Below are 26793 nucleotides of genomic sequence, written 5' to 3' on the forward strand. Positions count from 1 at the left end.
CATCGGGTTATGCAATGCAATCTGTCATTTTAGTTTTATATTTAATGGGGACAAATAAATGTTTAATTTGTCCATTCACCACAAGAACCTGGAAGATCCTGTCATAAATGACCATATATGGACAAGTAAGTGTGACGCATCTGCTCAACTGGGTTGTCATTGGCTTTGACATTTCCTTGGCACCTACAGGACTGGCTGTGGTTGGACAATCTTTAAACCCATATTACTAAACGTTTAATGTTGCAAAGTACGTTTTGCTGTTATAATTACGTCAGTAATACATAAAGTTAACAATGTTGTGTTGATTTGTTGTGAGAAATTACCCCTTTACCGAGATCCTAACCCTAACCCTAAGTATAAGTTAACTGAACTACAAACAAAGACTATTGCCAAATAGCTTATAATGATAGAGGCTCATGGGTAATGTAGTTTAAAACGTTTAATAAAGAAATAAAAAAAAAATACTATCTTTACTGAACATAGGGATATCTAATCATGGTCATTGTGCAAACCTCTAAGACATAGGTTCTCAAAGTGCGGCCCGCGGGCCAATGGCGGCCCGCCGAAACATTTCTGGCGGCCCGCGATAACATCTGTAAAACTGTTAAAACTATTGCTTTGAAAAAATGAATATCTCCGTTTAGTGGTGTTTAGCGGCATCCATAGGCATAAGCGGTAATTACATGGTCCGACCGACCGATCGCACTTGACCTCACTCCCAAGGCCACCAGGAACAGGTTGTCTACACAGGAATAGGAATCGTGGCCAACCGAAACCAGCACCACAAATCCCATTGCAATTTAAAAGGGTATGTTGACCAAGTAATCAATATTCAATGTGACTTAATAATAATCTTAACAATGTCAAGCTTATTAATAGCCGTGTTTCCATTACCTTTCAAAATGTTCGCGGGCGCGAACACTTGCATTTTCCTATCAACAGTGGAAACAACTTAAACTAGTCTATCATTTCTGGTCATACAGAAAATAATAATGCATTATTCGCAACTACTTTTATTTGTGTAAACTCATAACAAGAAAACGTGCTTTTGTAAAATAAAATAAAACAATCAGTAGCCTAGGCTACTACGCGCTTTCATGATCTCCGTGAACTGGAGCGCGAGAACTGAAACAAAATATAGCCTATGTAGGCTAAAGCTTAAAATGTGCACTTTTAAACAAACAAACTCGAATCGAAAGCAAATACCTGATTATGTAATCCGTATGAAAGGTGGATTTCTCTCTAAAAGTGCATCTGCTTAACAGCGGAGATGGAGATATGTTTTTAGCCGACACTTAGAAAACAATAGTTTATTAACCCTCTGGGGTCTGAGGTGTTCCCCTTCAGTCGCTCACGTTCGACGTGACGTCGACGTGACGACGTTAGGGGATCACTTCAGGGAGCCCTATCAACTTCGAGTATCTAAGAACAAGCCAATGAACGTTGGCGTGCGTGAACGCGTCACGCGCCCCCGCCCCGCAGCGCGGGTATAAAACAGGAAGCGGGCGCGAGCACACACTGTCTTTCATTTCGGAGCGCGAGTTTCCTGTGACTGTGTGTCTGAAGAAAACGCCTTTGAAGATTCAAGGAAGATCTCTGTTCCAGTGTTGGTGTGACGGCGCGATCAGCGGTGGCCGCGAGCAGTCCAGCTCTCAACTGCTGTTCTCACAGCACTTTTGTTTGTGTGTGTGTGTGTGTGTGTGTGTCCACACAGTGGCTACCCCTGGGCGCCTCAGCACTGTGAGAGCAATTTCCTTTTTTATTTTACTAAAAGAGCAACACAAGCGGACCCTGCGTCTTTTTCAAGATGTCATTCCGCTTGTGCGTTTCTGGATGCCGTCGTTCCCTGGCGCCAGCAGATGGTCACAATAGCTGCATCTCGTGTTTGGGCATTCAACACGCTGAGGCAGCTTTTGTGGATGGTTCATGTTCCCATTGCGGGAATATGACTATCGCAGCACTAAGGTCGAGACTCGCTTACCTCAAGGGAGGTGCAGTCCCCTCGCCTATGCCCCGATCTAGTGCTTATTCTGCCCCGCAGAATAGGCCTACTTCGGCGCATGACCAGGGTGACCTGAGGATCACCGTGAGGGCTTCCCCGCCGAGGCAATCTCCGCGGGCCCCTCACGCCTCCCATGTGCTGATGCCATCGGCGCCCCTTTGTGAACGGCTCGGTCCTTCTCCGGAACGACCAGCCCTTTCCTTTGGGGCGCCAGCTGACGATCAGATGTCGATCGCAGCATCGGAGGGGGAGCGGTCCTCTGGAGATGACGACTCGGCTGCGTTGCCCCCTTCGGGGTGTGTAGCGTTGTCCGAGCCGGATCCAGAATGGGCCGCTATGCTCTCCCGGGCCGCCGAGAAGGTCGGGCTTGCGTGGAATCCTCCACCACGTCCCGAACCTTCTCGGTTGGACGATTGGTTTCTCGGGGCGGGCCGTGCTGGTTCTCAGCGCGCCGCCCCGGTGCCTTTCTTTCCGGAGGTGCATGAGGAGCTTGCAAGGTCGTGGAAGACACCGTATAGTGCCCGAAGCCGGCCTTGTGGCTCCTCTCCCCTCGCCACCCTCGACGGCGGGGCAGCTAAGGGGTATGTGGAGATCCCCCCAGTGGAGCGGGCTGTCGCGATGCAGCTGTGTCCGGCGTCCGCCTCCTCCTGGCGGGGTAATCCGCGCCTCCCGTCCAAGGCCTGTAAGTTCTCGTCTGGTCTAACGGCGAGGGCTTACAAGGCCTGTGGACAGGCTGCTTCCGCCCTTCATGCCATGGCGCTTCTGCAGGTCCACCAGGCCCAGGCGCTCATGGACATGAACGAGGCTGGCCCTGACCCAGAGCTCCTCCGGGAGCTCCGTGTGGCAACTGACCTCGCTCTCCGGGCGACGAAGGAAACCGCACGTCCAGTCGGTCAGGCGATGTCCACCTTGGTGGTCCAGGAACGCCACCTTTGGCTCAACCTGGCGGACATGAGGGACACCGATAATTATCGGTTCCTGGATGCCCCTCTCTCCCAGGTTGGGTTATTCGGCGACGCGGTCGAGAGCTTTGCCCAGCAGTTCTCGGCCGCACAGAAGCAGACGGAGGCCATCCGACACATCCTGCCCAGGCGGACCGCTGCTGCTCCCACCCGTCCGCCGGCCACAGCTCCTCCGTCTGCTCGTCGCCGAGGTCGGCCTCCTGCAGCGTCCTCCGCTCCCGCTAAGCCCCAGCAGCAGCCATCACCCAGGCCTCGGCGTGGAGCAAGCCGCAGGAAGCCGACCCCGCCCGTCCAGGCCGCTGCCAATCCAGGAGGCAAGCGTCGGTGCAAACGACCCTGAGACGGGCGGCCCAGAGGTGGATCAAGTTGCTCTTCAGGAGATGGCGGACGAGCCACTCCTTCCCCCGGTGGAGGGCCGGGCGGAGAATCTTTTGTTTCCTTTTCTTTTTGTTCCGCCACTGACCCACGGGTCAGTGGTACCCACCTTTTCAATAAAAGAGCAATTTCTGAAACCTCTGGGCCCCAAGAGGGCGCGCTTGGCAGTCGACGACGCTATGCCTTGTCACTCCCAAGCCCCTCTTTCATCGCCAGCGGGCAGCAGTGGCTGTGTCCTGGACGCACTATCGCCTCCGCACACTCACTCTGCCCTTCGACGGAAGCAGGTACGTGTTGCACCACACCTTCAGACCCCACTTCGGGCCGCTATGCCGTCCGAGTCGGGTCCCTGCATTCCGCCGCGCTGCCCCACTCCGGGTACGTCTGTGGTGCCGTTGGTCCCGCTTGCTCGGTCTCTGGGAGCTTGGTTAACGCTTCCCAGCCCGTCTCGCTGGCTCATCCGTACCATCAGACTCGGCTATGCGATTCAGTTCGCCCGGCGCCCTCCTGCTTTCAGGGGCATCCTGTTCACCCGGGTTCTGGCGGACAGTGCCCCTGTTCTCAGGGCGGAGATTGCAGTCCTACTGGCGAAGGACGCAATCGAGCCAGTCCCTCCAGCCGATATGAAGACCGGCTTCTACAGCCCGTACTTCATTGTACCCAAGAAAGGAGGTGGGTTACGACCAATCTTGGACCTGCGCGTCCTGAATCGGTCCCTGCACAGGCTACCGTTCAAGATGCTTACGCAGAAACGCATTTTCAAGTGCATCCGTCCCCAAGATTGGTTTGCAGCGATCGACCTGAAGGACGCGTACTTTCATGTCTCGATTCTCCCTCGACACAGACCGTTTCTTCGCTTTGCGTTCGAGGGCCGGGCATATCAGTACAAAGTCTTACCCTTCGGGCTGGCCCTGTCGCCCCGTGTCTTCACGAAAGTCGCGGAGGCGGCCATTGCTCCAATGTGCGAGCGTGGTGTTCGCATTCTCAACTACCTCGACGACTGGCTTATTCTCGCCCAGTCGAGAGAGCAGTTGTGCGAACACAGGGACATGGTGCTCAGTCACCTCAGCCACCTAGGGCTTCGGGTCAACTGGGAAAAGAGCAAACTCACCCCCGGGCAGAGGATCTCTTTTCTCGGTATGGAGTTGGACTCGATCAACATGACAGCGCGCCTCACCGAGGCCCGCGTCCAGTCAGTGTTGAACTGCGTGAGTACGCTCAGACGCAGGACAGCGGTACCACTGAAACTTTTTCAGAGGCTCCTGGGGCATATGGCATCTGCAGCCGCGGTTACGCCGCTCGGATTGCTTCATATGAGACCGCTCCAACACTGGCTCCACGATCGAGTCCCGAGATGGGCGTGGCAGAGCGGCTCGTGCCGGGTTCCAGTGACCCCGCACTGTCGCCAAACTCTCAGCTTGTGGTCGGACCCTTCGTTCCTGCGGGCAGGTGTTCCCCTAGAACAAGTGTCCAGGCACTCGGTGGTCTCCACGGATGCCTCTATCACCGGCTGGGGGGCCACGTACAACGGGCATGCAGCTTCAGGTCTGTGGACGGGGCCTCAACTGCATTGGCACATCAACTGCCTCGAGTTGTTAGCAGTACATCTTGCGCTGAGCCGCTTCAAAACATCGCTACTAGGCAAGCATGTACTGGTCCGTACGGACAACACTGCGACCGTTGCGTACATCAACCGTCAGGGTGGTCTACGCTCCCGCCGCATGTCACAACTCGCCCGCCATCTCCTCCTTTGGAGTCAGAAGCATCTGAGGTCGCTTCGTGCCGTTTATATTCCGGGCCTGCTCAACCGTGCAGCCGACGAGCTCTCACGGCAGCGGGTGCTACCGGGAGAATGGCGACTCCATCCCCAGGTGGTCCAGCTGATTTTCAGGCGCTTCGGGACCGCACAGGTAGATCTGTTTGCCGCCCCGGACTCGTCTCACTGCCAGTTGTTCTATTCCCTGACCGAGGGGACCCTCGGCACGGATGCTCTGGCACACAGCTGGCCCCGGGGTCTTCGCAAGTATGCGTTTCCCCCAGTGAGCCTTCTGGCACAGACCTTGTGCAAAGTCAGGGAGGACGAGGAGCAGGTCTTGGTAGTTGCGCTGTATTGGCCCAACCGGACCTGGTTCCCGGAACTAGTGCTCCTCGCGACAGCCCCTCCCTGGCCCATCCCTCTGAGAGAGGACCTGCTCTCTCAGAGACGGGGCACCCTGTGGCACCCGCGTCCAGACCTCTGGAAGCTTCATGTCTGGTCCCTGGACGGGACGCGGAGGTTCTAGGTGACCTACCCCCAGCGGTAGTTGACACCATCACTTCCGCTAGAGCCCCCTCTACGAGGCGCCTCTATGCATTGAAGTGGAACCTATTCGTTGAATGGTGTTCTTCTCACGAGGAGAACCCCCGATCATGCTCGATCAGAGCCGTGCTTTCCTTCCTGCAAGATGGGTTGGAGCGAAGGCTGTCTCCCTCCACCCTTAAAGTGTATGTTGCCGCTATTGCCGCACATCACGACGCGGTTGATGGTAAGTCTTTGGGGAAGCATGACCTGGTCGTCAGGTTCCTGAGGGGAGCGAGGAGACTGAATCCTCCTCGCCCACTCTCTATACCCTCTTGGGATTTGTCTCTGGTCCTTTCGGCTCTTCAGAGACCACCCTTTGAGCCTCTGCAATCAGCTGAGTTAAAAATCTTGTCCTGTAAGACAATTCTCCTGGTTGCGTTGGCCTCTATCAAGAGGGTAGGGGACCTGCACGCATTTTCGGTCGACGAATCGTGCCTGGAATTCGGCCCGGATAACTCTCACGTGATCCTGAGACCCCGGCCCGGATACGTGCCCAAGGTTCCTACCACTCCCTTCCGGGACCAGGTGGTGAACCTGCAAGCGCTGCCCTCGGAGGAGGCAGACCCAGCCCTGGCTTTTCTCTGTTCCGTCCGCGCTCTGCGCTTGTACGTGGACAGAACGCAAAGCCTCAGGACCTCAGATCAGCTCTTCGTCTGTTACGGAGGCCAGCAGAAGGGAAAGGCTGTCTCCAAGCAGAGGATGGCCCACTGGATAGTGGATGCCATCGCCTTGGCTTACGAAGCCCAAGGCGTGCCTTGCCCGCCCGGGTTGAGAGCCCACTCCACAAGAAGTGTCGCTTCTTCTTGGGCGCTGGCACATGGCGCCTCGCTGACAGATATCTGTAGAGCTGCGGGCTGGGCGACACCTAACACGTTCGCTAGGTTTTATAGCCTACGTGTTGAGCCGGTTTCTTCCTGTGTGCTCGCTTCAACCAGCCGGTAACACCGAAGTTCCCGCTCTAGTGTCGGCTTGCTGCGCCACTCCCCTCCACGGAGCGGATACGTGCGCTTTTTTGCTCCAGTCGAGTTCCCCACCTAGGCGAACCCTGTGAGTTCCTCCACACCCCTTCGGCAGTCGGACGTTGCGGAGCGTCCGACGCCAGGCCTAGTGCTCGTATGCTTGTGTAACTTGTGCTAGGCTGGGTTCCGTATGTGTGATCCCTGCGGCGATCCCATATGAGTATTCTTCCACGACCAGCTCCCTGCGGTGAGCCCGTGTCTTTCCCTTGGCAGAGCTCGCTCTGCCGTCACTGTCTGGTGTAGCCTCCCCCTTCTTAGGCTGGAGCCACCCCAGTGACATTCCATATGTTGCACTGCCCTACCGGCCAGTCCATATGTGTATTCTCCACATGGTACCTCCCTTCGGGCAGGATGTGGCTCCGCAGCGTCCCTCTCCTCTGGAGGGGCACGCTTTCCCAGTGTTATCCAAGAGCTCCACTGTGTGGGTTATAATGGAACAGCAGTTGAACTCCTCTACGCAGGTCTTCCGCCCCAGCAGTTGGGGGTCTGAGAGTCTTGCGTAGGGCGCTGGATGTGGCAGCAACCGATGGCGTTTTCCATGGGATCCCCTAACGTCGTCACGTCGACGTCACGTCGAACGTGAGCGACTGAAGGGGAACGTCTCGGTTACTGATGTAACCCTCGTTCCCCGAAGGAGGGAACGGGAGACGTGACGTCCCGCCGCCACAGTTGCTGACCATCGCTGTACGGCCGTCTTTAAACTCGGCTCCTCAGTGAAAAACAGTGTGTGCTCGCGCCCGCTTCCTGTTTTATACCCGCGCTGCGGGGCGGGGGCGCGTGACGCGTTCACGCACGCCAACGTTCATTGGCTTGTTCTTAGATACTCGAAGTTGATAGGGCTCCCTGAAGTGATCCCCTAACGTCGTCACGTCGACGTCACGTCTCCCGTTCCCTCCTTCGGGGAACGAGGGTTACATCAGTAACCGAGACGTTTTCATGGTCCTTGAGATGTTTTGGCATGCTCTGACATTTCTGCTTTTTTCAGTTGCTTATAAACATATTAATGGCACAGGTTAAATTACACTCTATATAGCACACACAGGGCTACCATAATATGTGAACAACATGTTAATACATGTTTGTATTGTTGAGAGAATATTGTTTATGCGTGGTTATTGAAAAAACTAAAAAATAAAGTTTCTAATATAAGGCCACAAATAACATACTAAATATCTGTCCACAAGACTTTTGACTAGTGGATGTTGTCGCCTAGAGTTTTTGCTTCGAATTGATCTGAAAATCATTCTGCCTAATCATTCACATAAAACAATAGATTGTTTTAAATTGTGAAAAACATTTTTTTGTTTGCAAAGGCAATATCCGGATAGCGGGACGGCCCAACCCCCTCATGAATAATTAGGCAGTTCTCACCTGAGCAGACTGCATACTAATGAGCCTTTCATTCAGTGGTGTCACACAAGAAAGAATGCAAGGACAATATATATATAAATAAATAAATAAATATGTATACACACACACACACACACACATATATATATATATATATATATATATATATATATATATATATATATATATATATATATATACACTACCGTTCAAAAGTTTGGGGTCAGTGAGAATTTTATTTTTATTTTTTGGAGGAAAGAAATCAATACTTTTATTTATCAAGGAATAATTAATTTGATCGAAAGTGACAGTAAAGACATTTATAATGTTACAAAAGATTCTAACCCTAACCCTATTAATCAAAGAATCCAAAAAAAAAAAAAAAAAAAAACTATACAACTGACAGACCAACAACTGTTTCAACATTGATAATAATAATAAATGTTTCTTGAGCATCAAATCCTCATATTATACTGATTTGTGAAGGATCATTTGACACTGAAGACACTGACACTGGTGATGCTGAAAATTCAGCTTTGATCACAGGAATAAATTACACTTTACTTTATATTCACACAGAAAACAGCTGATTTACACTGGAATAATATTTAATACTATAACTGGTTTTTGTTGTATTTTTAATCAAATAAGCGCAGCCATGGTTAGCAGAAGAGAATTCTTTTAAAAGTATTTAAAATCGTACCGACCCCAAACTTTTGAACGGTAGTGTGTATATATATACAAACAATCAAAATATAAATGAAAGCCAAAAGCACATTTTTAGTCACACCTTTTAGCCATCCACATACCATTTTTAGCCATCCACCGCGGTCAAAATAAACCAGTCGCATTTCAAAGTCGTTCGCGAAACGACCGCCAGGTGGCGCAAAGGGACATTTAGCAAAACGTAAGTGGGGCTAATGTCTGTAGCCTAAGGATGAAATACTACAAGTTATGGTAATTTCCAAATAAGCCTACAACAAACATTTATAGCCTACTCCGTAATTGTTGGTCATACAGATAAGATATAATCTTTTAAAACTGTAAAAGGCTAACAATTAAAATGCCTCACTGTTTTTTCAGACGCATTTATTATCATTAGCCTATAACTCACCTATAAATCAGGCTAGATCAGACACGTACAGGCTATATGGCTCTTCTCATTCATCACTGCGGGAAAAATATAAATTCCAGGTTCTAATTTGGCCTTAGAAAACCAGTAAAATCAACATGTTTTCCATATTAATTTGTGAATATTTAAAATGTTTAATAAAGGGGCAAAAAGTCATTTAAACAAAAATCGTCTCGGTTACGGATGTAACCCTCGTTCCCTGAGTAGGGAACGGAGACGTTCTGTCGGATGACGACGAATGGGGTTTCGCTTAGAAAGCCAATCGACTTCGAGTACTACAAAACGAGCCAATGGCAAAGAAATGCCATGGGTCTGCGGAATTTGCATAACGTAACTCCGCCTCACCTCGTGGGTATTTAAGGAGAACGCTGGCAGCAAATAGGCATGTTTTCTTCGCTGAGGAGCCAAGACTGAGCTCAGGCGATCCCCGCGGTACAGCGGAAGTGGCAGGCAGACGGAACGTCTCCGTTCCCTACTCAGGGAGCGAGGGTTACATCCGTAACCGAGACGTTCCCTTTAGTTGTCACTCCGAGTTCCGTCGGATGACGACGAATGGGGATACCAGTCTAATCACGCCACTTCTCAGCTGTCTTCCAGTGCCCTGCGTAAATCTGAGATCCCTGTCATGAGACTAGCACGGACGAAGGACTCCTATTTAACACAGGAATACCAAGGTACACTGGGGAGCATATCCCAGATCTTTTAGGGAAGTATGCAATTACTGCCAACCCAGAGGGGGGGGACTTAAACAAATACACATATGACCCGAGGGATGCATATGGGGAATCACTGGGGTGTCCAGCCGCAGGTGGAATATTTCAACCCCAGGGGTGGCAAGGTGGCTTGCCGAGGGAAAGACACATGCTCAAAGAGGCTTACAGTGGAAATACACATGTGGGGGTAGCTCAGAGGAGGTACCATGCACACGGAAGGCACCTAGCCGACGCGCAGGCAATAGACACTGGCGCCAGCGTCAACAGTGCTGGAGGAGCTCAGGGCTTTCGGGGAAGCTCACCTGAGGAGAATATCGCACGTATCCAGTCCGAGGAGTGGCATGGCGAGCAAGCGAAGACACATAACGGATCCCATGTTAGCTTGAAAAAGACAGTACACGGGAGGAGACTGGCTCCACTCGGAGATTGTAAAATCTGGCGAATGTGTTAGGTGTCGCCCAGCCTGCAGCTCTGCAGATGTCTGTTAGCGAGGCGCCATGCGCTAAAGCCCAAGAGGACGCGACACTCCGGGTGGAGTGGGCGGTCACACCAAGGGGGCACGGTCGACCTTGCTGCTGGTATGCCAAAGCAATGGCGTCCAGTATCCAGTGAGACAACCTTTGCTTGGAGAGAGCCTTTCCCTTCAGCTTCCCACCATAACAGACAAAGAACTGGTCTGAGGTCCTGAAACACTGCGTTCTGTCTACATAGATGCGAAGAGCACGTACTGGACAGAGCAGTGCCAAGGCTGGGTCTGCCTCCTCCGGGGGCAGCGCTTGCAGGTTCACCACCTGGTCCCGGAAGGGAGTGGTAGGAACCTTGGGCACATATCCAGGCCGGGGTCTCAGGATCACGTGAGAGTCACCCGGCCCGAATTCCAAGCACGCTTCGTCAACGGAGAATGCGTGCAGGTCCCCTACCCTCTTGATGGAGGCCAATGCAGTCAGAAGCGCTGTCTTCATTGACAGGAAGTTAAGCTCGACTGACTGCAAAGGCTCAAAGGGAGCGCTGCGCAGGGCAGTTAAGACCACTGCGAGGTCCCAAGAGGGTACGAGAGGAGAGCGAGGAGGATTCAGTCTCCTCGCTCCCCTCAGGAACCTGATGATCAGGTCATGCTTCCCCACAGACTTACCTTCTATCGGGTCATGATGTGCTGCAATAGCGGCGACATAGACCTTGAGGGTGGAGGGAGACAGCCTTCGCTCCAACCCCTCTTGAAGAAAGGAAAGCAGGACACTGACCGAACATCTCCGGGGGTCTTCTCGGTGAGAAGAGCACCAGTTGACGAAGAGGTTCCACTTCAACGCATAGACGTGTCTCGTGGACGACGCTCTAGCGGAAGTGATGGTAGCCACCACCGCTGGTGGTAGGGTACTCAAACCTGCCTCGTCCCGTCCAGGAGCCACACGTGGAGGTTCCAAAGATCGGGACGAGGGTGCCATAGGGTGCCCCGTCCCTGAGAAAGGAGGTCCTTCCTCAGAGGAATTGGCCAAGGAGGTGCTGTCGCGAGGAGTATGAGTTCGGAGAACCAGGTCCGGGTGGGCCAGTACGGCGCGACCAGAGTGACCTGCTCCTCGTCCTCGCTGACCTTGCGCAGGAATTGCGCAAGAAGGCTCACTGGGGGAAACGCATATTTGCGGCCCTGCGGCCAGCTGTGCGCCAGTGCATCCGTGCCGAGCGTGCCCTCGGTCAGGGAATAATACAGGGCACAATGGGTCGAGTCGTGAGAGGCAAACAGATCTATCTGTGCGTCCCCGAACTGGTCCCAAATCAGCTGAACCGACTGGGGATGGAGTCGCCAATCTCCCGGGAGGGGCTGAAGCCGTGAGAGCTCGTCGGCTGCACAGTTCAGGGCTCCGGGGATATAAATGGCATGAAGCGACCTCAGATGCTTCTGACTCCATAAGAGGAGGTGGCGGGCGAGTTGCGACATACGGCGGGAGCGCAGACCACCTTGACGGTTGATGTACGCTACGGTCGCGGTATTGTCTGAACGGACTAGTACATGCTGGCCCCTGAGCACGGCTCAGAAGCGGCGCAAGGCGAGCTGTACAGCCAGCAACTCGAGGCAATTGATGTGCCATAGGCGGTGGGGTCCTGTCCAGGAGCCCGCGGCAGCACGTCCATTGCACATGGCACCCCAGCCCGTGGTAGAGGAATCTGTCGTTACGACAATATGCCGGGAAGCTCGTCCCTGTGTTCGCAAAGCTGATCTCGAGAGTGAGCTAGAATTAGCCAGTCGTCGAGGTAGTTCAGAATGCGAACCCCGTGTTCCCGGAGGGGAAAAAGGGCTGCCTCGACGACCTTCGTGAAGACGCGAGGAGACAGGGCTAGCCCGAATGGGAGAACTGCGTACTGATATGCCTGCCCCTCGAAAGCAAACCGCAGGAACGGTCTGTGTCGAGGGAGGATGGAGACATGAAAGTAGGCGTCCTTCAGGTCGATCGCTGCAAACCAATCCTGGTGCCGCACACATTCGAAAACGCGTTTGGCGGTGAGCATCTTGAACGGCAGCCTGTGAAGGGAGCGGTTCAGAACGCGCAGGTCCAGGATTGGCCGTAACCCACCGGTTTTCTTCGGGACAATGAAATACGGGCTGTAGAAGCCGGTCTTCATTTCGGCTGGAGGGACAGTCTCGATCGCACCCTTCGCCAGCAGGGTGGCAACCTCCGCTCTCATGATAGGGGCATTGCCACCGACCATAGTGGAGCGGACTCCCCTGAAGCGGGGAGGAGACCGCGCGAACTGAATCGCGTAGCCGAGCCTGATCGTTCGTGCGACCCAGCGGGACAGGTTGGGAAGCTCTAGCCAGGCTCCCAAGGACTGTACCAGCGGGGTCATGCGAACCACAGAATTCCCGTCGGTGGGGCAGCGAGGCGGTATGGCTGACCCAGACGTGGACGGCATAGCGGCCCGGTGTGGGGGTACAGCCATAGACCGCGTTCTGACAGAGGAGACCAGGGAAGGACGAACGTTCCACGGGGGTCTGCTCTACAGGCTTTGGATGGGTGCTTAGGCTCACCACGAGAAGAAGCGCTCTGAGGACACAGTTGCATCGCAACAGAGCGTTCAACCGGGGGGAGCCCAGTGTACCCACGGGCAGCGGCCTCATCGAGGGGAGGAAAGGTGGATGAAATCATCGAGCGGTCACGGGAAGACATGGGAGTCTTCCAGGACTTCGAGATTTCATCATGCACGTCCGGGAAGAAAGGTATCGGGGCCTGACGGGGACGGGGGTCCGCAGCCTGACCCAAATACCAATCATCCAGCCGCGAGCGCCAGCATGGCCGTCATCTCCGGATCAGACTCTGACACAACTGTATTCACACCCGAAGGTGGCAGCTGTGATGAGTCTTCACTTCCAGAAGATTCAGACCCACCTTGTGATGCCGCGATAGACATCGCGTCCTCCTCTGGAGCGCCAAAGGAAACCCGCGGGGCACCCGAAGATGATCCCGCCGGAATCCCCTGAGCACTCACGGGTTGCAACACTGGAGAGGGTGCGGCTGGGCACGGACTGATAGTCGGCGCTTGGTTCCAAACCGTCACCCTCAGATCACCCTGGCCACCAGCCGAAGTACTAGCTCTATTTCTAGAGTTAGTAGATCGGGGTGTGGATGAGGGGGCTCTCACTCTTGCGAGATCACTGAGTCTTGATCGTAATGTTGCGATGGTCATGTTCCCGCAGAGAGAACATGAGTCATCCACGAGCGCTGCTCTAGCGTGATCAATGCCCAAACACACTATGCAACGCTCGTGCCCATCAGAGTCGGCAACGAGTCTACCGCAACCAGAAGTGCACGGGCGAGGCATCTTTAAAAAGACGTGCCGCATGCAAGCTCTTTTGTGAGAGGAAAAGAAACTCTGACTGTGTTGAAGCGCCCGGGGAGAAACACACTCGCTGTCAAACCACAGACAGATAAGCAGGAAGTGCGCGCTCGCCGGAGATCGCCGTCACACCAACACCAGAGAATCTCGCTCGTCTTGAAGAACTGACAGTACAGGAATGGCTTGTGGAACGAAGGATCACCTTGGCTCCGAAGCGAAAACATGCCTATTTGCTGCCAGCGTTCTCCTTAAATACCCACGAGGTGAGGCGGAGTTACGCTATGCAAATTCCGCAGACCCATGGCATTTCTTTGCCATTGGCTCGTTTTGTAGTACTCGAAGTCGATTGGCTTTCTAAGCGAAACCCCATTCGTCGTCATCCGACGGAACTCGGAGTGACAACGAAAGGGAACTGAAAAAGTCTGTCGATATTTACTTTTTTGCGCAGCAGTTGGTGAAGCCAGTTCAAATTAAAATTTTGTTCAACTTTGCGTTTTAAAAAGACAACAACCGTTCATTTTTCGTTTTTCAGTTACGGGTTAAAAAAGATAGATAGTAATATGCAAATCTGCAATAATGGAAACGCGACTGACAAGCAATGATAGAAATGAATGATGATGATGACTTGTTTGGTAAGCTTCTATTTTAAAAGTTTCTTTCTCTCCCCCCCAAAATGTTCACAAGTTTTGCCAGGTTTAGCCTCAGTTATGAATTAAAATGTGTTTATTGCAACTAATGTAAACTGTAGAGATGCAACCTGGTCATTAAAATAATTTCAAATGGGATTTTCTTTTCAGTTTTTTTTTCTTCGTTTTCTCCCCCGCCACTTTGGCGGCCCTCAGTTCAATGTTGGGTTCCTAAATTGGCCCTCACCTATCAAAACTTTAAGAACCCCTGCTCTAAGACATATTTGAGAGGCAGGCTAAAATTTGGTATTTTACTATAAGCACTTTTTAAAACGCCTTTATACCACCTTTTCATATATATATATATATATATGATTTTTTAAAAAGTGAAGTCAACATCATTATGTAAACATAGCATAAGAATAGTGTTGACAATGAACAAAGACATCAATTTAAACAACCAATACACTTGTGACACTTCATTGTACAACATTGTTTTACTGAATGGCATACTGTCCAAGTACACACAGTGTGTAACTTATGGCTCAAAAGTCTTAACAAAAAATGAATGCACTGCAAAGCATCATAATGTAAAAGTTCTGGACATCAGAAATTTGAATGCTCATCCTGCTTATAGTACAGGATCCATGTTGATCTTTCCCTGGTACATCATCCTCAGTGTGCCTGAAGTGCCCATAACAATATAGCCCATGCAGTCTCTTGTGATGCATCTTTCAGCCTTTCACTTCATGTAACTGAAATTTGGCATATTTACTGTATTTGACACAGCGTCTAAGTCCTAAAACATATACAATGGTAACATTCTAGCAAATGATTGTCCCAAATGTCATTAATATGACAAATGTTCATGTCTCAATTAAAACAATCATGGTTATGTCTTATTACAAAATCTAATTGTGTATTTACCAAACACAATCCTTAATAAATAATATTCACCATATTTTGTTATCCAACACCATGTACAAAACTTTATGTCGAGATCAGGAAAATCAAAATTTTCTCGGGGGGGGGGGGGGGGGGGGGGGGGGCATGGCCCCGAAACCCCCTAGCAATATAATTTATGGGACCTGGGTATTTTGAAAACCCTGCGTACGGCCCTGATATGCAAGAGTACTAGTGATTCTATATGTACTATTGTATTCATTATATTCTATAGTCTTGCATATTCAATACTAATGCAAGACTAGTCTTACATGTCACTGTTTATAACACAGAGCGTTCATCCTTTGCTGGGATGCTTAAAAAAAATATTGGGGGCATAAATTAAGAGTCGACCCACTTTTCCAGGCACCACTACATCACTGGGTAAAACCATTGTAACTGTTGTGTTACTGTGTTTACAAATACCACAGTAAAACCACAGTCTTAAAAGCATGGCGTTGTCTTATTTAACTAAACATACCACAGTAAAACTAATTACTATGGTAAAATTTATGGGCACTGTGCTTTAACTAGCAGGATCGAGCTAATACGTTACTGTGGTAAAATAACATTCATTCAGTGGCATTCGCAACTGATTTGTAAAGATAAAAACATCAAACTACACTTACTTACACATGAATTGCCGACAGTCACAACGATACATTAAATAGATCTTTAAATACAATAAAACAGATATTGATTAAGGCGTTCAGGGTCATTCTTTTTCTTGCCGCATTTTGTTTTTATTGGTAACGACAGTCAAAGGTCATTTGATGACGACACACCCGATAAACGAGACTGTCATATATAAGACTGCTAGAGGGCGCTTCATTTTAAAACGCCACTATAGGTCGTAATACGCTGCATGTACAAACGACATATGGGGTCGTTTTTCGGAGGAGGACAGTCTCCGCGCTTTGCCCGCTCTGAAAGACCACGTGAACGCATGACGCGAGGACAGAGACACACACACATGTTTTCGCTCTCAGCCCACACAGCAAAAATTGGAGTGTTAGAATTTGAGTGTTAAACATTTCCGAGTTGATTTTAACACCCAAAGAGTAATTTTAACACATTTAGAGTAAAATGGTGGTCGGAGTTGGAGTTATTTGACAGAGTTGATCATCAGTGTTAAACCAACTCCTGTAATACACAGTTACACTCCGCCCAGTTGCGCCCGCGCACACGCACACGCAGTCGCATTTCACTTCTTCGTTCGTTGGAGAAAGTGCCGCCAATGTCCTCGTGTAGGTTTGAACGGTAAGTCAAATTAAATCAAACTTCTTAAACATTTATGATTGATGCTATGAATGCAACAGCAGCATGTACAATATGACATATAGTACGTAGCCTTAGAACATGCAGACACGTAAGTTAATAATTTAAATTAAAACGAGGACATGATGAAGGCCTACAACGTGGTCACGATTTAGTTTAGCCTAACGTTAACTGACATAAATCTAAATTGAATTATTTTATTTATAATTAGGTAACGAATTATTCATTCGTGGCCACGGTATCATCTCTCTCTCTCTCTATAACGTTATATAACGTTATATATGCATGAATACACGATATCCATTTATGATCGTGGTCATGTAACTTACTAACAGTTATACGCTCCCTCGTTTTGATTTAACTAACAAGGGATCAAAATGTTACTAGCCAAATTTTAATTAAAATAACTTAAGTGACTTTTGTGCATCCACACATTGATATATTGATGTTTAAAGTATATGTAGTGCAGTGTTCTTCATTTACTCTGATTTACATTGTCATACGCCATTGCAGTTAAAAAAAAATGCTGGTCCAGGTCAAGTACAGCGAACAACAGAAGTATGTGAAACTGGATTGTATTGAAGGACGGTTTGACTTTATGCTATTTCATCTAAAAGGTATGTTTTATTTCACTTAATTAAAATATGATACTTATTTTATATATAAATGTTGTATGATTTTTTTTACATGTAAAAAGTACATTCATTTTTATCTTCTCATCTTTTTCAGTCATAGAGAGATTTTGCTTGCCTCCGGATGCAAAAGTTTCATACAAGGATGCAACAGGGACTGAGGTCGATGCAGAAATATTCAGCGACCTCGTGGGACAAGGCAATGTGGTGCTGACCGTTTTCTCAAACGATGGTAAGTTTTATTGAATTTGAAAGGAGGAAGGTATTATCAAGCACTCTGAATAAATGTATAATAAATTAACTATTTCATGTTTCTGATCCTTTTGCTGGTCATTAAAATATTTTCTAATTCTTTAGAATTTTCAGACTACTCTTCCATATCTGAGACATCTGACTCAAGCAGCTCAAGTGCATCAACTGTAATCTTAGATGAGGTCGCTAACAAAAGACAGAGAACTGAGTATACATCTGCACTGTCTGCTAAACAGGTTAGAACAAAGCTTGATTTTTGTGCTACTCTTAAATGGTTAGTTCACCCAGAAATGAAAATTATGTCATTCATTTGTCACCCTTGTTTCATACCAAATCTGTTGACAACCCACACAACTACCAATTTATAGCTCCAGAAAGGTAGTTAAGTCCTCATTAATGTGACTTCAGTGGTTTAACCTCAATTTTATGAAGAACAAGTGCTTTTTTTACCATAATTTAACCACTTTATTTACAAAATTTTAATCTCCAACGCACGTCCTCAAGAGCACATCGTCATGTTTTGTGTTTCCACGAGTTCTTGCAAAAACGCGTGTTATAGAATAATATTTTGTAAATAAAGTGGTAAATTATGCTTTTTTGCGCACACGTCACTTCATAAAATTGAGGTTTATCCACTACAGTCTCTTGGATTACATTAATGATGTCTTAACATATCTGGGACTTGAAAGTGGTGGTGGGAGTAGACTTAGTGGCAGAATTTACCTAAATTTTTATGTGAACTATCCCTTTTAACACCCCCCTCTGAGTTTTTACAAATGTGTAAATCACCATTCTCATTTTTTTATTAGTTGGTTGAAGATGTGCTTAAATTCAAGTCTGGTGGTGAAGCAGTACTACAGGAGTATCAAGAAACAGAAACTCTTACAGATGCCACAAGAAGACACATGATAAACATTCTGGTGTCTCACATGATTGATACACATGGGTATTTGTTTTAGCGTGTTTTTTTTTTTTTACACACCAATAACTGCATTGTCATTGTGTAAATTACGATAACTAATTTTATACTTTTTCTTAGGCAACTCCCAACTAAAGCAATCAGAGAACAGTATGCTCATGGCATCGTGATGCTGTTCCCTTCCCTCAGAGATCCATATTCTAAGAGAGGCTACGTAAGTCATTGTTATGGTTTGCATGCCACTTTAATGTCCTATTTGCAATGTTATGACACAAGCTGTTTCTATGACATTGAAATTTGATTGTTTGATATTTTAATCCTAACATGACAAAGGATTAAAAAAAAAACTCTTTTTCAGGAACACTTCTATGATGCTGCAAGCAACACAGGATACATCGCCTGGCGTATGAAAACAGTCCACAGGAAGATTCGTCGAGGATCTGTGCTAGCTGACAGCCCTCTTGATGTTTCTCCAGGAGGCCCTAAATGCCAAAGGGCTACTAATTTTGAAGATCAGCTTGATGGGGATGCTTGCAAAGAGGCCATGTCTTTGCTCAACCATGCCACAGACAAGTCACAAATTTTCCAGAAAATGAGACAGACCTTTCAGCATCGCCAGAAGCTTGTTAAAGATCCAGGCTCGAGTCTTGATATCCTCTCTACCTTCCCAAGATTCATGGATACAAAAGGGCTGGTAAGTTTGCAATAACATGTTTTCAATGGCATGCAATTTGAGAGTATTGTTTATAGTTTAATATATTCTTTCTTAAAGGTGGATCAAGACTTCACTCTCCTATTTGATGCGGAGATATCTTCCAGGCTGCTTCAAAAGTGGGACACGTTCTTCAGACCAAATGTCATAAAAGAAGCCAAGCGGCTATCATCAACAGCAGAGTTGAGTCAGTTGTTGCTGTCAGCAGAAGGTGATCTTGATGAGGCAAGAAGTAAGTTGTATTTGATTTAATTGATTTGGAGCATTTAAGAAATTTGCGGTTATAGTTACTTGTATTGTTTTGATGAGAAAATTTTTAAAATGAGCAACATCTATAAGGTGGTTGTTTTTCGGATTAATTTAATTTGGAAAACAAATTTTAGGCTAAACATGAACAAAACAAATTGATGTTTATAATGCTCTCTGTTCTTAATCAAACTTAAAAAGTATTACATTTGACGTTTTTAGTTAATTAATTCATGTGAATCTTTGTCTTCAGTCTACGACCAGGAAATGGCATCCCTTCTGTTACTGATACATCTTCTTCCACCACCACCAGGAGGGCCGAAGTCTCCAAAAATCAGTGCATGTGATGCTGTTGAAAGACTTGTAATCTTTCATAAGGTAGTGGCATTTTAATAATGTGTTGTTGGTTGCTCAAAACATTGAGATTAAAATCAAGTCTTCTTTGGCATTCCCATATTTCACTATTCAATGAGTCAATGTTTGAACAATCACTTTTATAATGTTGTTTTTTCTGTGACTGCACATTATGTTTGTGTCTAATGTTCAGTGTTCATCCTAACCCTAGTCATGCTGCAGTTTGGAGGAGCACCTTCGAAACAACCAGCATCAGCACCCGTACCTCCTTGCAGTTGGACGTCAGAAAAGCAAGATTGACAGCTTCTACATCACCTTGGATAAGCATCTCATCCCATGCCAGGCAAACCGCTTCCTTGGGGCATTTGATGAACTTTTCAAGGCACATTTTGTTTTCAATTTGTCCTATGACAGTGCACTTGTGAGCTTTTACACATTCCTGCAGACAACATTGTATAACATTGATGTAGGGAAAATGAAGGAGTCACCCAGAGTCAAAGATTTGAGAGCCAGACTGCTTAACCAGACAGTAACCTTGTCTTAAAGTCTGAGCATTGTTGAGAGAATGCTGATCTGTTTTATTTGTCAGACACTGCACCACAGCAGTCAACAGTTAATTTCACATTTAAGAGGTGAACATAGTTACTATCCTGGATCTAAGTTCAAATTGATTTGTTCGCAGCAAGGTTGTAGGCATCAGTTTCAAACATATGCAGGTTTTCGTAAGCACCTTAATAATGTTCATAGCAATGTTCAGAAAATTGCTCTAACTTCAACTGTTGGATGTTCCTCGAGTGAGCCACTTGCAAGTTCATCTCGATTAGATACTTTAGACAACCAAATGAATCCCCAGCATGAATCTCCTCTTTCCAGTGTTTCCTCTGAGAACAATGATTCTGAGCTTACTAAAGATTCAACTAAAGAATTGTGTGAATCCATTGTGGCAAAATTACAAGGAAGTGGGATTTCAAACAGTTTAGTGACCTCAATTGTAGGAGATTTAGAGGAACTAACAGATACACTTCACTCACAAGCAAAGCATAACATGCTTTCTGCTTTACCTACAAGTGACCCCTACAAATTTGTGATAAATGAATCTTTTGAGAAATTAGAAAACCCGTTCACAAATCTGAATACAGAATGGAAACGAAATAAATACTTTAAAGAAAAATGGGGAGTGGTTGAACCAGTTGAGATAACGCTCGGACTGAGATATGACAGCAGACTGAATCAGAAATCTGGTACTTATGACCAAGTACCAGTTAAAGATACTTTTATTTATGTGCCAATTTTAAAAACTTTGGAATTCATGTGCAGGAATCCAGACATTTGTGATCTCCTAAGGAAAGACTGTAGATTAGAGACTGACAATATTAAAGATTTTAGCGATGGCTGTTATTTTAAAACTCACCCGTTGTTTACCATCAAGAGACATGCATTACAAATCCAAAAATACTATGATGATTTTGAAACTGCCAATCCCCTTGGCTCCAAACGTGTAATTCACAAAATTGGCTGTCTTTATTTTATTGTAAGAAACTTGCCCCCCAAATTTAATTCAGTACTGATGAACATTCATTTGTTAGCACTTTTTCACACACAAGATGTAAGTAAGTACGGTTTTAATTTCATACTGGAACCGATAATAAATGATATAAAGATACTGGAAAGCCAAGGAATAAGTCTTCCATTTTCAGATGAGCAAATTTATGGCACCATTGCACAGATAACTGGCGATAATTTAGGGATGCACTCAATTCTTGGTTTTAATGAGTCATTTAGTAGCCGTCATTTCTGTCGCCTTTGTTTAATTGAAAAGCAGGATTCTCAAACGGTATACAGTGAGGATGATCCTAAGGTGATCCTTCGTGGAAAAGAAATCTTTGAAATGCATTGCCAGTCTCTCCAGGAAAACCCGCAATTGAGGTCACTGTATGGTTTGAAAAAAAACTCTTCACTTAATACACTGAAGTATTTTCATGTTTGCGATAACTACTCGTTCGATATAATGCATGATCTTCTAGAGGGTGTGGCTCAGTACGAAACTAAATTGCTTTTTGGTTATCTCACACAAAACTTTATCTCTGAAGAGGACTTGCTTTCAAGGATTTATTCTTTTGATTATGGATTTTTAGAACGTAAAAACCGCCCCACAAAGGTTATTTTGGAGAGTGCTGGTAATAACGTTGGTTTAAATTCCATTCAGACATTATGTCTCGTGAAAAATCTCCCTCTTTTGTTTGGTGACATTGTTCCTCCAGGTAACAAACACTGGAGTTTGTTGTTATTGTTACTTCAAATAATGAACATTGTGTTTTCGCCTTGTCTCACTTTAGGCATGACAGTTTATTTGAAGCACTTGATTGCTGACCACCACAAATTATTTAAGTACTTGTACCCACATAAAAATTTAATACCCAAGCATCATTTTATGATCCATTACCCCTCTTCAATCAGGAAAATTGGTCCCTTATTATTTATGTGGTCTATGAGGTTTGAGGCCAAACACAAGATGTTCAAAGATTTTTTTAAAAATTTCAAAAACATAACAAAATCGTTGGCTAAAAGGCATCAGATGGCCATTGCTTATCATTGGGAATCCTTTACCCTCAAACATAACGAGTATGGCCCGATTAAATCATTTACCCTTAGAGATGAAAATGTGGTCAGTAATCATATACTTGAAATGATCTTGTCAAAAGATGTCTTCTCAACCAGTTGGGTTAAAGTTGATGGTGTCGAATATAGAGCTGGACTTGTTATTTGCAGTGCAATGGAAAATGAAATGCCAATCTTTTGTCAAATAAGTGATGTACTTTTGGTTGACAACCTCATTTATCTATTGGTAAACAAACTATTTACAGAGAATTTTGATGAGCATCTTCATGCATTCAGAGTACTGCGAAGTGAGGAAAGGTGTGTTATAAAAATGTCAGAGATTACATTTTGTAAGCCATTTGATATTCAAAGCTCATACAATGTTGCAGATGAAACTTTGTATATCATACCTTCTTTTGCAATGTTTTAAATCAACTTAAAATTGTACTGCAAAAGAGAATTAAAAATAAACAAGTTGATGGAAATTATTTTGTGTGCTGGAGTTTATTTAACTTTTTTGTAGGGTTTTTTTTTTTTAAACTAATTCTACTTAAAACATTAACTCTAAAAGGGATTCAGAAAAACAACACTGTTCAGTGTTATTTTAACACCTTTATAGAGTCAAAGAAGGAACTCTGGCATAGTGAACACTATGCCAGAGTTCCTTCTTTGACTCTATAAAGGTGTTAAAATAACACTGAACAGTGTTGTTTTTCTGAATCCCTTTTAGAGTTAATGTTTTAAGTAGAATTAGTTTTTAAAAAAAAAAAACCTACAAAAAAGTTAAATAAACTTTTGAGTGTGGAGAGTGTGGAGCTATATAAACTCTCAAAAAGTGTTGAAATCAACTCTGTGAGAGTTAATTCAACACTCGACTTTTTGCTGTGCACAAGAAATACCCATGCAAGTATCGTAATTCCTATCGATTTAAATGGTTTAAGATCTGTCTGCCCCATTCAGGGGATTTGATCTGTGTGTCTCTCAAGGTTGTCTGTGACTTTTGCCACAAGAAGATCTCTCCAGATCTCCTTACTCTCAATCTCTCTCTCCCTCAATCTTACTCTCTCTCTCTCTCTCTCTCTCTCTCTCTTCCCAACTCTCTCTCTCTCCCTCATTTTGTCTTCCTCTCTCATCCAATTTATTTCGTGTTTGTAATGTTTTTCGTTTTGTTTGTTTCCGGTGTATACTGTACATATATATATATATATATATATATATATATATATATATATATATATATATATATATTCTGTGTGAATTGTAGTTCAATGTATTATTAGCCCCATTATTAAAGCCATTATATTCTTGATTGCTTTCTGTCTAAAAAAGCTCATCATTTACAAGTCAATGAAATGATTGGTCTAGCTACAAAGCTTTACAATTTGTTACTATTTCAGTAACCTAAATTTTATAAACACCGGAAAATTAATGTTCACGGCCGGAACATTGATATTTCTTGGAGTTTATAAAAAGGGATAACTTTGTTGAGAAGTTGGTAAGTTAATCTTACGGCTGTTTGCTGGACAAACCGATTGTTTGATAACTAAATTAATTCCCTTAAGGTTATCTCATATAATCGATCTGTAATGAGACCATTGATATATGAATGAGGAATTATAATTCGTTATGATTTACCATTCATACATACGATCGATCTGTTTTCAATTTCGATAATTTAACTGTAACATGCAAGATATGAATCATATTCATGATTGATTATTAAAATTCCCTATAAATAATTTGAGCTAATTAAGGGACATCTCGATGTGGCTACATGAACATTTCAGATGCTTGTTGTTTAATATAGTCTCATATATGACCTGATTATGAGAACTGATGAACTTCATGCATGTGGAAAAAGTGGGAAAAATAGACATCATGAAAATATTTCCCAGATTGCAACATGTCAACATTGATTCCAAAGACCATAATGGACTATTTTTGGATTACTCTAAATATAGTAAAACATATTTATTTAGTTCTTGATTTCTCATTGTTAACATGCTTTTAAAGGTGTAGCACATGACTGTACTCATAAAGAGAGATTTCTGAGTTTGACAAATATGTTTAAAATGATCTACATTCATGATTCTCCAGACAAACCCTAGTGTCTTATCAGCCTGACAAACATAAGCACAAATATTCACAATTAATCAATATGTACAATTAATCACTAAATGGGTTCGATAACATTATCCTGAGAGTAAAATCTTCTATGTAGAGTGTATATGAGTTTGTTCTCAGCACAAGCTGTTGTAAATCCTGCCCACTTCTTTGCATTGTCAGCACATGCTTCAGTGCTCTGAGAGTGTTTATAGTGCTGTGAGTTTAACACTTCATGACTGAGAGCAGAACACAACACACTCTTCATCATCACACAAGACTAAACTACAACTATGAACAACATCATCATCTTCATCTGGACCATTGCACTGTTTATTCAAGGTTGTTACTTTTTAATATAAATATATTATGCCATTGTTGTTTTGATCATAATATACAAATATAAGGTGATTAACTAACTGACTTTCTTTTCTCTTCTCCAGAATCCAGAGGAGTGACTCTGACTCAACCTGAAGTTAAAACTGTCCACCAGAGTCAAACAGCAACAATAGAGTGTCATATGGATGTAGGACTAACCAGTAATGACTTATTCTGGTATCAGCAGAAACCTGGAGAAGCTCCTAAACTCCTGATTTATTACATAAGAAGCCTTTATACTGGAACTCCATCTAGATTCAGTGGCAGTGGATCTAACTATGGCAGTGATTTTACTCTGACCATCAGTGGAGTCCAGACTGAAGATACAGGAGATTATTACTGTCTGAGTAGGCACACCATCAACAGTCAGTATGTGTTCACACAGTGATAAAGAGTCGTACAAAAACCTCTGTCAGTCAGACGTCACAGTGACTGCACTGATACAGCTGAGAGAAACGGCAGCTGCTGATGGAGGATCACAAACTACAGAATATCAATGTTTAGCAAACTTTATAAAGACTTTTATGTGATATGAAATAAGAGTTAGTGCTGGTATTGATTATGGCAGCACTGGGATGTTTTATTGTTGGTGTTTCAGATCACAGTATGAGAGCGATGTGGAGAGAAGCAGAAACTGCAGACTTTTTATTTTTTTTAGTTAACCAGGAAGCATTGAGATACAATATCTCTTCTAGCAGAGAGTCCTGCTCAAGATAGGCAGCACAAGACAACAATTACAAAGTAGGGTAACACTTTAGAATACTGTTTCTTACTTACTGCATAACTAATAACTACTTCTTCACTACTGTTAATTACTAAGGAAGATGTGTTAACTAATCAGTATGTATTAGAATTGTATGATTGTGTTAAGTAACAGTTAGTAAATCAATAACTAATGAATTCTGTCATACCTCCTGAAGATATACTACTAATTATCTACTTATTAAGGTTAAAGAATAATAAGTAAGAAGTAACTAATGAAGTGTCATACAAAACTACATTGAGTTGTGACCTTTCTTATTCACTAATATTATTAATAGAAGTAGCAATTTTAACAAACACATATCATGTTAAAGTTAAATGTTTGCCTGTTTGGTTTTGTGAGTGTGTTCTGTAAGAAATCAACTTCAGAAAGGAACCCCACACAAATGCTTTGCCATAACTAACCTCAGATTAGTTTTTATATTTTATACAGTACTGTGTGTGTCTGTTTTCCTCAGCATAGAATGCCATTGAGTAAATTCATGTATTTGAGGCAACGACTGAGGGAAACTGAAAATATAGGGAACCCATTAATAATTAATAAAGAGCTATCAAATAATTATCCAGGAATTAGGCAACTGATAACCTGAAACATTATTCTAAAGTGAACATATAAGGAAATCAATTGTTAATTAATAAATAATTACCACATACTTCTGACTCAAATCAAACTTACTGTAAAAAAAAACACTATGAATGTTACATTCATAGAGCACATTATGATAAGTTTTGCTAATGAAATAAAAAGTTATTTGCTCATCAATATATCATATAGGTAAATGTCTGCACTTTTCTTTCTTATTAGGGCTGAAGAATGACTAAAACTGGCTAGGGGGGAAAAATCAGTGCTTTTTAGTTTTCAAGTACTTTAAAAATGAATTACCTTTGTACTTTTACTAAGGTGATTTTGAAAATGAATATGTCACCGGGTGACTAAGCCAGAACTAAAATTCGGTGCATAGTCCCCCGGGGGGAGCACTTCCGGTGTAACATCAGGCCGGTTCCGGTTTGCCGTCATGGCCGATCTAACGGGAAAACGCGGAGAAATTGTTTACAGCTGAATGAAATGAGAGTTGATTACGGTGGCGAGCGAGAGTGTGTGTTTGCAGAGGATATAAATGGAGCAGTTGAAGGAAGAGGAGACAAGGAAAAAGTGAGAAAGAAAAGCGGCGAGGTACGGGGAGTGGAGGGACTGGCCAGGGGTGGGCGGACGGGCGAGGGAGAAGATTGTCCCCGTGAGTGTGAGGACCGACATTTGTAAGGAGTTGA

General features: G+C 45.0%; 1 protein-coding gene and 1 gene segment (V, D, J or C); both read left to right on the top strand.

The window, feature by feature from the left end:
* Positions 1 to 17091: 17091 nt before the first annotated feature.
* Positions 17092 to 22769, top strand: LOC130083216 (uncharacterized). Its single transcript, XM_056248281.1, has 8 exons — positions 17092 to 17185; positions 17298 to 17432; positions 17558 to 17688; positions 18262 to 18398; positions 18492 to 18585; positions 19144 to 19315; positions 19583 to 19707; positions 19895 to 22769. The coding sequence occupies exons 1-8, from the start codon at positions 17092 to 17094 to the stop codon at positions 20225 to 20227; spliced, it is 1221 nt and encodes a 406-aa protein (XP_056104256.1). The 3' UTR covers positions 20228 to 22769.
* A 1870-nt stretch (positions 22770 to 24639) lies between these two features.
* Positions 24640 to 25385, top strand: LOC130083268 (Ig kappa chain V region K16-167-like). The segment is given in 2 exon segments: positions 24640 to 24726; positions 24828 to 25385. Coding segments are annotated over 2 exon segments (372 nt in total).
* The last annotated feature ends 1408 nt before the right edge of the window (positions 25386 to 26793 follow it).

This window comes from Rhinichthys klamathensis, unplaced genomic scaffold (assembly GCF_029890125.1).
Source record: "Rhinichthys klamathensis goyatoka isolate OS25496 unplaced genomic scaffold, OSU_Roscu_1.1 h1tg000054l_1, whole genome shotgun sequence".
Classification (NCBI taxonomy): domain Eukaryota; kingdom Metazoa; phylum Chordata; class Actinopteri; order Cypriniformes; family Leuciscidae; genus Rhinichthys; species Rhinichthys klamathensis.

Bases quoted from the DNA above. Each gene is read 5' to 3' on its own strand.
- LOC130083216 (XM_056248281.1), top strand. From the start codon at position 17,092: ATGCTGGTCCAGGTCAAGTACAGCGAACAACAGAAGTATGTGAAACTG. The intron at 17,689-18,261 runs GTTAGAACAAAG...TTTTTTTATTAG, and splicing joins CTGCACTGTCTGCTAAACAG to TTGGTTGAAGATGTGCTTAA. The intron at 19,708-19,894 runs GTAGTGGCATTT...TCCTAACCCTAG, and splicing joins GACTTGTAATCTTTCATAAG to TCATGCTGCAGTTTGGAGGA.